General features: G+C 34.8%; 1 protein-coding gene across 1 annotated transcript in view; it reads right to left on the reverse strand.

The window, feature by feature from the left end:
• Nucleotides 1-13,769, reverse strand: part of LOC132312087 (uncharacterized) — a 34,265-nt gene that overhangs the window by 17,121 nt on the left and 3,375 nt on the right. Inside the window, exons 4-19 of the mRNA XM_059810332.1 lie at nt 13,440-13,484; nt 12,504-12,582; nt 12,308-12,381; nt 9,178-9,284; nt 5,674-5,856; nt 4,460-4,663; nt 4,135-4,333; nt 3,947-4,021; nt 3,508-3,857; nt 2,890-3,082; nt 2,449-2,695; nt 2,024-2,363; nt 1,562-1,742; nt 1,298-1,438; nt 887-1,148; nt 340-777 (exon numbers count right to left, since the gene is read on the reverse strand). Of these exons, the coding sequence (XP_059666315.1) occupies nt 340-777; nt 887-1,148; nt 1,298-1,438; nt 1,562-1,742; nt 2,024-2,363; nt 2,449-2,695; nt 2,890-3,082; nt 3,508-3,857; nt 3,947-4,021; nt 4,135-4,333; nt 4,460-4,663; nt 5,674-5,856; nt 9,178-9,284; nt 12,308-12,381; nt 12,504-12,582; nt 13,440-13,484 (3,118 nt within the window). The remainder of the gene's footprint in view (nt 1-339; nt 778-886; nt 1,149-1,297; nt 1,439-1,561; nt 1,743-2,023; nt 2,364-2,448; nt 2,696-2,889; nt 3,083-3,507; nt 3,858-3,946; nt 4,022-4,134; nt 4,334-4,459; nt 4,664-5,673; nt 5,857-9,177; nt 9,285-12,307; nt 12,382-12,503; nt 12,583-13,439; nt 13,485-13,769) is intronic.

Genomic DNA, 13,769 nt, shown 5'->3' on the forward strand with positions numbered 1-13,769 from the left:
TTAACAAGCTAGTGGCTAAAACATCTAAAGTAAATGAGAGAGTACAGATCTAGTTTTGCACATAATACTGTCAAAAATCCCCTTTCTAAGCAGTTGCAATAAGACAAAGTATGGTATCCAATTAAGTTCATCTAAGTTACAAACTTCTTCATAGGCATCTATATTAAAGTTGAGACAATAATCGCAGTCAAATGTCCTTTCTTAATCCTCTTTTGTCCTCTCTCTTTCAGAACAATATCAGTCAATTTCAAGAATGAAAGCTTTTGATAATATAAATCAATCAAATTTAAGAACGAAAGCTTTTGATAATATGAATATTTTCAAATAATCAAAGGTTACCAGGATCTGATTTTCTTCTCCACTGTCTTTCTCATTTCCCCCCAAAGATGACCCAGTATTCCTCCTCGCACATTCAAGACTTGATGTACAACTCTGTAATACTCGTACAACACATCCGATTAACAGATCAAGGAAAGGTGTAATACGCAGTTCATCAAAAACTCCAAGAATATCTTCAACTACATGCAGAAAACCATATCTCTTCTTCAAAGAAAGGGCTGCTATGTTTTCAATGGTGAAAAACTTCAAAACGCTAAATGATTCAAATCCGCCCTTACAACTTTCAGGTGAACTCCAAAACCAATTAGTGATCCCATCAGCTCCTTGTGGAACATTGAGAAGGGGCTTTACTAACAAAGTAAAGAAAAGAGGTAGCTCCTCAACATCAAGTTGAGCCAAGAACCCAATAACTGCCTTTCGGTGATGCACACTTGCATGCTGACAAGAAGAAGAACACATTTCGTTTTAGTAAACGATGAAGAAAAGAAAATACTGAGGAAACCCTATCAGTTAAAAGAAAAAAAATTCTGTATCAAATTAGTTATACCTTCCGAGAGGCAAGCGTCTTCAAGTTTCTTACTTTTGGTATCAGAATTCGGACAATTAAAGGCACAAGACTAGTTCTATGCCCTGCTTCAATAAGATTAGATTCTTTTGATAGAGTCCATGTTGTGAGTTCCTCCCTCATGTTCTTTGAACTGATTAGGTTTTTAAGATGCAGATCATATGGAAGTAAGAAATCGTCTTTCCAATTCAACAAGCAATCAAGAACTTTCATCTGTATTTCAGCGTCATTTTCATCAAGAAGCCTGGCAAAGCACCCAAACAAAAACTCAATTAATAAGCTTTGGATCAACTAGTATGTTGAGTTTCAATTTTCCAACCAAACCATAAAAAAACATAGAAGTGGAGAAGCATTCAATGAGCTGTTAGAATGTAACGTGCAGATTTTACCAACCTATATTGCAGAACTTCTTTAAGAAACTGACTCTGATAGAAAGACTTGGGATTTCGCATCAATTTCAACAAGTTTAACCATTCTGTAAGGACACTCTTCCATTCTTTTCCTTTACAAGCCTCTGAGTTGTACGATATCACACTGCAATTCCCAAATAAATAGTTAAACCACAATTGAATCAGAGTGTGACTGAAACTCCAACATAACTTCCACATAATCAGAAAAGATTGAATTAATCCTATTAACGGCACAAGATAAAATTACCTCAAGATATCATCACTATGGTAGCCCAAAAACTTCAAGAACAAAGGTATAATCTGCCTAGAGTGGGACTCTGCAATTGTTGGAACTTTTTGCAAAGACTGAATCAACAAGGACAAAACTGTGATGCATGGAGTGCTATCAGGTGCAGGAGTAACAAACGAATTGAAACGTTTAACCAAATCTGAAGATGAAAACCAAGCTAGAAGTTAGATTTCTGCAGAGTTCGTATCCAAGTAATAATAATGAAGTATAGCAATTTAGAATTCATCATTTGCATTCTCATTTCTGTTCCAAAACAAAATAAAAGCATTTCATTACAAAGTGGAGAACAGAAAAAATAGCAATGTTAAACATTTTAATGATAAGCATGAGGATAATTGCAAAAAAGTTGAGATAACGATATTTAAGTTATCAGTTATACATAGTTTTAGAGGATAGAGCATTAATGAACTTGGAATTTACCACCGGGCCTGTTAAATGATTCAGTATTGCCCCTGTCAGACTGATTATGAACTGTCAGAAAGATGGACTCGCACTGTTCAAGATACTGAACATATCTGTCCCATACAAGTCCAAAATACTTGCTAACCAGGACCGCAAGGCATTCTAAGGCTGGATTCCATAGATAGCTAAATCGATTATGTAAGATTCCAATAATCCCATTTAGTACAGACGGTAAATATATTTCAGATATCCTTGCAGAAGAGAGGTCCATCTGTATTCTAGAGATCAATAGGATAACTCTCCTGCTGGTAGTAACTGATAAAGGAGTTGCTTCAATCGAAAGGAAGAGCTGAAGAACCTGATATTTGGAAGAAAAATCAACCTTAAATGAAATACACAAAACATAATGGCATAATGAAAGAGCAATGAGAAAAAGTACATACATTACTGCCCTGGTTGTCAGCAAGGCAAGTTTCTAAAACTTCAGTTCCCATTTTCTTCTCAACAGGCTGATCCTTTGCAAAATATTCAGAATTCAGAGTCTCATAATGGCACAATACTCTTAGGGTGGAAAGACGGATCCCTTTGTCTGAATGGCACAAATTTTCGGCGAATATGTTTAGTGATTCCGTAGTCTTCTCCGCTTTAAGCTCTGGATGAAATGCCTTATGTCTGGTGTCAGCTTGAGACCTTCATTTGCATTATTGTAAAAGGTTAACAAAGGCTTAACATTTCTTCTTCTTTTGCACTTATTATAATAATAATTATTATTATTATTATTATTTTTAGAATAAGGAGAGAAGTGTCAGCCTTAGGAAAACATTTGAAAATAAATGAGAAAAAGGTTTCAAATTAACTAATCACGTAGCCAAAGACAAACTTACCAGTCCAAGGAATCCAAAAAATCAGCTACAGTAGTCAATATTTGTGAAGATGACTTGTATCTTTTTGCAAGATCCAAATATTTGCCAACTTCCTCATGTCCAGTTTTGTTAGCAAAATGTAATTTATGGAAGGAAGTCAAAGCAGCACCAATTAGACTTTGCCAGGTGTGCTTATGAATCCCTGCAACATTGTCTGAAAGAACTTCACATAAATCACTTGCTATACATGAGGAGCGTTCTAGAAGCTTGTACAACTAAATATAAGGAACCAAAATTACACTAAAAGCTCGTACAACTAAATATGAGGAACCAAAATTACAAACTTCTATAAACAAGCAACGCTATAGGCATACGACCCTATCAAAGTAAATCAAGGATTCAAAAATATGTGTGTGATGTGTGTAAATATCTGAAAATTATCGATTCAGGCATTAAGTTCCAATATCTAAAACAGAATTCACTTCCCAGGGATACAATTAAATGATGGATCCTAAGAACTGTATGGTCATATAGATATAAGTTATTCATGTTGGATATTATTGATTAAAATAGAACATGACATTGGAATTCTCAGAAAGTACATACTGCATCAGCCTGAAACTAAATGACATGCCTTACCAGATTCAGTCATCAGAAGCCGATCAATTGCATCTACCAAGTTCAATAATAAGTATGGATTTTCCTGGACGTCTACCACATAAGGGTAGCAGCTAATGACTCCCCAAAGCATAGCCAACTTTGTCTCCTGAAGCTGAATAGATGATTGATCCCCATGTACAATATCATTGATCAACCCAATCCAATAGTTAATACTCTCATGCAAGAAACGGCAAATCCTTGAAACTGCCTCTTTAGATGTGCCATCTAAGAAGCCAGAGCTTTGCAATTTAATTTGCAATCCCTCGCAGAAAATAAGAATCAAATATATAACTTCTTCCTCTGACTTCTCAATGAGATCACTCAGTGCACTGGAACCAAATGGAAAAGCTAACAAAAAGTTAGGGGGGAATCAATCACAAGCATTCCACATAAAATATAATGACATAATCAATGTTACCTTATAATATTAATTCTAAATGGATGGAGTATGAAAGGGTCCTTCAGTAGCAGTTGCTTAATAAAAGTCAGCAAACTGAAATTTAAGCCACATACATGTCAAATAAATAATAATTGTGCGCGTGGGTTGGGGGGGGAATAAAAAATATATTTATAGAACCACACCAACCATTACATGGAAAGATATACCTCGAATTCCTCAACTCGAACACCGGAGCCCATTGAAATGAAACACTGGAGAGATCTGACTTATTATCAGCAATGTGAACAATTAACTGCAGAACCTTGTCAACAACTTCAGATGGTTGGTCCTCTGCCTCCACCATTCTAGAAGGCATGATGAATGTCCGGACAAGTAAACCGACAAGCTGAAGCATCGGCTGTAAATCTGTACAACAAACAGAAACCTCTTCAGATGTCAGTACAAAAGGCAAACCAATTTCAATGTTATTAATCTAAAGCAATTAGAAAGCAGAATAAGGAACCAACAATTCAAAATTACTTTAAAGCCTACCACAAATTTTCCGAACATAATCATTTTGTACGGTAGAAATAAGCAGGGACAACAGGTGACTGAGGTGCAAATTGCAACCATTAGTTACATGATGAGTAATTTCCTCGTATAAGCAAATCCACATCAAACTTAATTCTGTAGGCTCTAACTCCTCACACAAACTTTTGAAGGCAGAAATCACAACTTCAAGAACGGTGTCTGAACCTGCACACACACACACACACACGAAAACACTCAGAACCAAAGCAAGTAGCAGTTCAAAGTATGTACAGAACTTCCAAAAACTTTTGGCATAATAAAAAGATCAAGTTGTCAACCTACAGATTCCAATAGACCATATAACCAAGCTGTTTCAGAGCACCAATTAAGGGGCGGGGCGGAGAGAACAGATCCCTATTGAACGTCAACTTTAAGCTCAAATCATGTAACGCCGTTATTTTTATTAAGTTTCAACTTTCAGCCCACAACCTTCTTTTTCTTATTTATTACTGCCATCTGCTAGTCAGCTACCAGAGATGTCTAGAAACGATTACTTCATGATTAACATAAAACGGACTATGCTGTGAAAATAATTTGGGACCATACAAATAGGAATTTATTCAGGGAAAAAAAGAAGTGGAATTTGTGCTTCAAGAAATTATCAAGTAACAGGAAATGAAAAAGAACAACCAAAATTTTGTGAACTATACTGAGGAAGAGTCCAAACCATTTTCCTGGGAGTTTGAATGATAAGTCTAACAAACAAATGTTTAATTTTGTCTTTAAAACTGTTAAGATCCAGCAGTCTTTCTTTTCTGCCTCACTAACATACTGCGTTGTGGCCATTATTTGATGTTGCTAATTCTGGCCCCGCTCCCTAATGTACAAAAATATGCTATTTATTAAAGTTTAAAATATGAAACAAACGGTTTTTAGATAAAGGAAACTGACTGGTGGAGATTATTCCAGAAAAGTAATTAGATTGGATTTAAGACTAAATGAATCTAAAACGACAAAAGATACCAAAGCATAGAACAGCAGCAACGTATACAAATGAGTAACATCTTAAAAGAACATATAAATACCAAGTCTTGCGGCCCAGTTGTATTTTCTCCTTCCAAAGTGAAAGGTAGAGGGCTCAAGCCTCCCAAAGAGCATTGTGGGAGTTATTTGCCAGGATATAAAAAATTAAAAATAAAAGTAAAACAGCATTGTTGACTCAGGAAAGAGCTTGCCTTGGGCGAATTTATCGCCAATACTAAATATTGACTTGTCCATCAATAACCGAAGCACTTGCTCTGCTCTTGAATGCAACCGTGACGAAGTTCCTCTCATAACATACCATAATAGAGCACTGACACCAGACTTTCTCATCTCAATTGGTTTCTTCACAACTTCAAACATGACTTTTCTAATACCTGTTGAATTTCAGTGATTGTTAACTTTTGAAAGTCATGTAACAGGAATTAAACTCGATGAATTTACCACCAATATTAAACTTTTGCATGCTTCAACATATATACTTACATAAGATGGAATTCAGTATGATTAATATCAACCAATAAAGATGAACACGAGAGAGAGAGAGAGAGAATAGAAGAAAAACATGGACGTGCTAAATAAATGCGAACTTAGTACCAATATGGTACACATACATCTATTTTTCATGGCTCGTGTATACAACACTTTTAATTGTATATCCAATTAGATGGCCCAGAGGCAAAAAAACTGACACTTCTAGACATATGTTTTTGCTCATATCCTGGTGCATGCTTCTACATATGTACTTACCCAAGGATTTGATTCTGCATGATTAATGCATACCGATACCAATGAGCACAATAGAAAAGGGACGGAATAGAAAAAAACAAGGACATGCTATATAAATGCGAACTCCGTACCAATATAGTACACATGCACTCACTTGCATTGCAAAAAAGTAAGACAACATGAAATCAGTTGAACATGCTGAAACTGCTTTTGATATATTAAGGACATTGATGCAAGCAACTTGATCTAGCGAATGTCAAACAGTTGACTACATTTCATCAGAGTTAGCATCATCACAGGTCTGCCACTGAGACAATTGCATTACTCCTTCATGAGACATTTTGGTCTCTTCCATCTAGCAAATCTAGCACTAGGTGGAATCCTTTTTGAATCTGTTCACTTTTTTTGCATGTCCTTAGGCTTTGAGATACAAGGAGAAGTGCTACGGAAATTTGGAAGCCTTGATGCCAACATTTCAATCGGGAAAGAATGGAATAGGAGGGTTTTCTGACAACAGCTATTTTAATATTCATTCAACAAGCCAAATAGATGTTCAACTTCTAAGCTCTCCCATGTTTTAATCATCCCTTGAGTTTGTCAGCATATGTCGTAGCAACATCATCGGCTATTGAGTGACCACTTCAGCCTTCTCAACTCATCACCGATTCCAGCCTTTTGGAAGCCCCCTCCTCCAATAGCTATCAAGATGAATTTGAACTAGGGATTGACAGTTCAGATCAAGATTATAATGCCCAAGAAGAATTCTGCTTCCGTGCCACAAAAAATGACAGGCCTCATGCTTAGTAGAAACTCCTTTCTTTTGGTGGATGGTCAACTGCAAGAAGCCCACATCCTTCGCCTTTGGTGTAAGACTCATCTGCTTGGGTAGATGGATATCTTGAACAATGAAAAGGACATTAACATTGCATGGTTCCTAAATCAGTAAACCAAAGGTAGACGACGTCTAGCTCAAGGAGAATTACATATAGGGTCATTATATAGGTAACATGATAAGGAGGAGGTTTCTGGAGGTGTTGGCTTGATTCGCTTTGCATTTCAGCCTTAAGGGAAGTCTCTTTAATTTTGAATTTCAGCACTCTTATAAAATAAATAATTGTTTCTATTTCTTGTTCCTATTTGACTCTCTCAAATAAATTGTGTGTGTGTTTTGGGAGGGGTGGCAAAGAACTAAATGAAATTCCCATGCACCGCAATCATGAAATATGATGCAACACATATAGGAATGTGTCAATATTGTTAGGGAGGCAACGTTGCTTGTATAGTGGGCGTCTTTACACTTTGCCCTTGTGTAGTTTCTTGGGATGCGCTCCCCTCTTGAGTACTTATAATGAAATTTTACTTGTCAAAAAATAAATAAATAAATTGTTAGGGAGGCCTAATAACAAGCAAGTTTACTGATTAAGAATGAGATTGCCTTGTTTCTTGGATCCAGGTAATTCCTTTTACACAGTTAAAGTGGGCCCCCTCTCTCATTTGAATAACTTTTGAACATGGAGAGAGAGAGAGAGAGAGAGAGAGAGAGAGAGAGAGAGAGAGAGAGTGATATCAATCAAAGGTGTCAAAATTGCCCATTAAGGTGGAATTTACTACTAAGTTTTATAGCAACAGTATTTCGTTCTTGATTTTCAGACAAATCAAAAGCGAAAAAAAAAAAATATATCGGAGATGTTTTATATTCATGTAATTAAAACACTAGTCCTGACTCGCTGAGTTAACATATTTCAAATTGCACAGATATAAACATCGTGAACAGTCGGCTTAAACACTGAATTACTTGAGAGAGCCTCGTTAAATTTGGCATAAATGCTTCAAGTATCAACAAGTTTACAAAGATACCATAAACCCCCAATAGTTTCCTATCCTACTGATTGAACACCTCATACAATTACAAACATAACATTCTTTTACAATGGAAACATGTCAGTTTTAATAACCAAATTCCTGAGCAGAAATGTCCCAACTTTATCCGACCCGCATTATTTGAAGACCTTTAACTTCAAAAATGAGTCTCGACACCTCAACTCAGAAAATTAGAAACTGTGATTTACTAAGGTCATTTTGTAGCCATCAAAGCATATCTGTCAGGATGAGATGTGGTCACAATATAAAGGGTGTTTAAAGGAAGTAATTGAAAACGATTTTAAAAAATTAAATCTAAGAGAGGATGTGGTATACAATAGGAAAGAATTAAAAAGGAGAATTCATGTAGCCTACCTCATCCATATGGGAATAAGGCAAAAATGATGATGATTATGATGATTAAAGTACCAGATGAGTAACCTAGGAGAGTTTTTCTCAGTACAGGAACAAGAAAAATGGTTGATGCTCTTCATTCAAAGCAGTTGCCATGGGTGGAAAGAGGGTAACTGTAATTTATTTTCACTCCAAATTTTCAAGACCAATAGGTCCCAAATCCGAAATCAAAACCTCCGCATTTCAAATTGACAAACCCAATTCAAAAGCAAATGTTTCAGTTTGACTATAATTACAAGCATGTCGAGATCTACAATATGCTTGTCTTACCGTCGCTCCTTTTTTTTCTCCCCTACCATCCACTTCCAGGCCACAAAAAAAATAGTAACTATTACACAGTAAACAAAACAAAGTTCTCACCATGGACTTCTTGAGAAATTACAACACTTCGGCCGTCCTCGAACAGGATGACACAAATCCTATGGCGAAGTTCATAATTCTACTTGACAAATTCATGCTAAAAAAATATAAAGCTAGTAAAGGCAGACAGAAAAACCAGCACAAGACTTGAGATCCAATATATACGTAGCAGAAAGTCACCACATTTAATGGGAATATATATATATAACATAATTAGTCAAATAATGCTTAATAGATGAAAGAAAAATGAATAAAAAAATTTCAATAAGGTACAAAAATGAAAACACAAAAGGTTAAAATACCTTTTCTAAGCTATTTATAAAAAATAAAAATACCTTTTATAAGCTGCTTTACTGGTGCATTCCTTAACAAGAATGACACTGCCTCTGCCATAAATTCTTGGACATATTCTTTGGGGTAGTATCTTAGCCTTGCTGTAACTCTTCAAGAAAGCGCAAAAATTGACATATTAGCAATCTAAAACACCAAAGTTAAATTGATAGACATTCATGCACATGCAAACAAAGCATAGTTCAAGGTCGCAGTTGCCAATGCGGACATAACACCCGAAATGCACAAGTATGCTACTTTTTACAACATAATTTCAATAAAATCGGATTTATAGTGAATTTTATTGAATTTTTGAAGATCATTTAACACAATTAGTGACCTATTTATAAATTCTGTCATCGTCGTCCTTATTAAAATGCTTAGTAATAATTTTTTATACTAAATGAATGAATACTAACAGATTTAAGCACAAAATAAATGAAATGTCATACCATAATTGAGACGGTAAAATAAAAAATAAAAAAAATATATATATATATATATATATATATATAATACAAATCAAAGCAAATAGTGCAGAAAAGTGGTAGAAGAATCCTTTCCATACTTTACAAGCTTTTAACTTTCAGAGAATTTCAATAATGCACTCTCAAATGATTCTAAATGCTAAGAGACAATTGTATATAAAATGTGTAGCAATTATGAACAACAGAGGTCTTTCTATAGAGTTTAGAATCATAAAAACACTAGAATTTTAATTGATTTAACTTGAAAAGGAAACTTAGAGATCACGTAGCACAATCGATCAATTGACACTAGGTTAGTTGTCTTCAACTGATCCTTCAATCGATCAAAGTGTCATGTCCTTCTTCAAATAGGATATTAATTTTAAGAAGTTTCCAGAAACACTTTAATACATATCAAAAAGGGAATTTTCTGGAGCAAACATGGAAAACATGAAAGTCTAATTGATGGATGCATGAATCCTGATTGGTGAGTGCATGTAAGAGTGATAATTTACCTTTTTCCCTTGAATATAGGTTTGAATTCCAAATTTACCCTTGGACAAGAGGTAGCCAACTAACTCTAACTTAAATTCAAAAGGCTACCTTTTTTTTTTTTGATAAGTAATAATAACATAAATAGGCATTCAAAAGGGGAATGCGTCCCTTATACAAAAGTGGAACCGGGGCTATCTAAATAAAATAAAATAAAAAATTCAGACTTAAAATCGTTAGACACCAAAATTTGTCAACCTAAGTCCTACTAATATAACAGGGACCATAAAATCCAACTGACATTTCAGGTCATCAAGCTTCAAAATACCTTTAAGAAACATTTTCCATGAACCAAGGTCCATATTATGATGCAGAACAACAACATAATTAAATTATTATAATTAGGATAAAGGAAATCAAAATATGTTCCCATTAGATTCCTAAAGGTGGAACAATAGCAAGCAAAGGGATGCAACAGATTTTGCAGTTTATTATAAGCCAAAATTAACACGAGGTGCACCTCATGTTATATCCATATTCTGTGGTTTTTGTGATTGAGTGAGGTAAATAAACCTGCACAAGTATGTCCATTTGTGAATTTGTTACATAATTTACATTATATGCATAACTATATATTTGAGCTTGTGTGCAAATCAACAACCTGCAGGTTAGAGTAGGAAAGAAAGTACAACTTTGACAATGGTTATGTAATGGCAAGGCATCATCTAATTGTCATCCAGTACTTTCTGCAGTTGGTAACCTCTATCCGAACGAAATGCTGACGGGCAATGGATCATGGAGTGAGGCTATGGTTGATAACTCTTGGTACAAATATTGAAATTGAAAGCGGTGAAAACAGAGGTGGATATATACAAATAGGTATCCGACACAACATAGAGTCAATTTTACATTTATAAGGATCTGAGATGCCAATTATTGACAGCGGGAATTACCTACATGACATAAGACAATTGTGGGGTAGAAGCTCACAGTATCTTGATAAAGAGTTCTTTACAGAAGAAGCCTCAGCCTCTTCAAGAGCAATTTGTTAGACCATTTCATGATTTTAGGGAATAATGCACTTCTTGTAAATTCCCTCTTATTGATAAAATAAAAAATAAAATAAAAAAATAAAAATAAAAGAAAAATAAAATTACCATCCTTAAGTCTATTGTTGTTCCTCATCATTTTCAGAACACATTCAAGGTTACTGAAGTCCTTGGATTTCGCACATTGTTCTTGTTGGAGAATATTATTATAGGAACCTTAAATTACTCCACAGAATATTGCTCTGAGAATATTGTGGGAGTGATTTTAGTATATGATAAAATATGATTGGAGTGATTTATGGGATTGATTTTAGAAATCCTTCATTGATGTATTTTCCGTATTTATCGCTTTGTTCTTTCACCTATAAATAGAGGCGTTCATTGTAAACAATCTTAAGAGAGAATATAATAACGGTGATGTAGCCCTTTGGGCTTTGTGTGTCTTTCCTTGTATTCCTCATGTTTAATTTCTCTCTTCAATTTTTATATCTTTCAACATGGTATCCGAGCAGGTTTATCATACCATACTCTATACTCTACTCGTCTCAGATCTACGGATCAACTCGTCTCGGATCTTCGGATCAACTCGTCTCGGATCTTTGCAACTCCTTTCGGACTCTCAACAACTTCGTACTTCGTTTCAAGTTGGACACTTGAGTTAAAATCTCCGTGTACCAACTTGAGGGAGGCTGTTGGAGAATATTATTATAGGAACCTTAAATTACTCCACAGAATATTGCTCTGAGAATATTGTGGAAGTGATTTTAGTATATGATAAAATATGATTGGAGTGATTTGTGGGATTAATTTTATGAATCCTTCATTAATGTATTTTCCACATTTATCGCTTTGTTCTTTCACCTATAAATAGAGGTGCTCATTGTAAACAATCTTAAGAGAGAATATAATAAGGGTGATGTAGCCCTTTGGGTTTTGTGTGTCTTTCCTTGTGTTCCTCGTGTTTAATTTCTTTCTTCAATTTTTATATCTTTCAACAGTTCTCCATCAATTCTCCACCTCTTTAATAAATACCTATAAGATTCTTGGATATTGCACAAACAATTTCACATACTTTCTGCATGTTGTCTAAAGATAAAATAACAATAATATAAATGAAATTTACTCACTTGAGAACAAAAACGATGTCTCGTACAAGATATTTCTGCAAATACATCATAATATAGGACCATGATGTAAAAACCTGTATAAAAAAGGTAACAGTTTCAGAAATCACATCAATTATGTCAAACAAGAAAATGAAAACAACAAAATTCCTAGAATGTTGACAACTGGACAACTTCAGGCAATCATTATTACTTAGACCTGCTCGATTATTTCTGGTTCCCTATCAGCACCACTTTTGAGAAGACATACGAAAGAATTGGCAATCTCCTGCAGAAAGCTGGCAACATTCAAGTATACAAAAAGAGTTAACCAAACAGAAAACTACATTCAACATTTCTACAAAAATAATAAATAATAAGTAATAAATACTAATAATAATTACAAAGAATATTTATATTTAAATAACTTTTTTTTTTTTTTTGATAAGTAAAAATGTATTAGAAAGCGTTCAAAAGGGGAACGCGACCCAAGAGCATTTATATTTAAATAACTTATTTTATAACTTATTGGGAAAGGAGTTCCAACTCAACAATCTAGGCATCCAACACAGCCACTCGACGGTTCAGCCCCTCGGGAGCCTCCTAGACTAGCCAGGGACAGACACAACGTCATAATTTTTAAAAATCATAAAGTCTAACTCCCATGCCTCCAAACCATCTTGAAGACTATTAAGAAAGTTAGGATTGGAAAAATGTAAGTTGAAATCATTTCTGGGGCCAAGAGATGGTTCAAAATCCAGATGCCTAGACCAACGACCATGAACGAACAATTTGCTGAGAGGCATCCATGATTGTAGGTCTCAGCATTTGTGAATTTAATTCTCAATCTCTACAATCTACATTCTAATGATAGGCCCATCCATGTAAAACTTAGTACATATTTGTAATCCCATATGAACATGAAACTAGACACAGACTTGCAGCGCATGAGATAGCCAAACATCTTTAAAGAAGGCAAAAAATTATAAGAACTCCCCCCACCCGCAACAACGACGACGACGACAGCAAAAAACAAAACAAAACAAAACAAAACAAACAAAAAAAGCAACTATGTAGAAAACTAGAGATGACGACGGAATAAAACTTAAAGCCTAACAGCCTTAAGTATGATCAATATAATGAAGAAGGAACTCACGGGATGAAATCCTCCAGGAGATCTCTAGATAATGCTGGAATCAACCTGTCGATACAAAATATTTTACCATTAAAAAAAGGTATAATGAAAAGGAATAGGTCAAAATAAGAAGCATATATTTTAATGTAAGACTCAAATTACTTGTAAAAAACTGTCCTCTTGACATGTAACAAGACATTCTCTATTAAAGATGAGAAAAACTCCATTAGCAGATGGAGCAACTTGATAAATGAGCTTACTACACTATCAAAACTTGTTGATCAAATTCAGATATCAACACAGTGCTATAGTGTCGCATGGCTATACAGCATGTACAAGGCCACTACAATG

Source organism: Cornus florida, unplaced genomic scaffold (assembly GCF_030987335.1).
Source record: "Cornus florida cultivar Cherokee Brave unplaced genomic scaffold, ASM3098733v1 CherokeeBrave_3.0.0_Hap2_Chr06, whole genome shotgun sequence".
In the NCBI taxonomy this organism is placed as follows: domain Eukaryota; kingdom Viridiplantae; phylum Streptophyta; class Magnoliopsida; order Cornales; family Cornaceae; genus Cornus; species Cornus florida.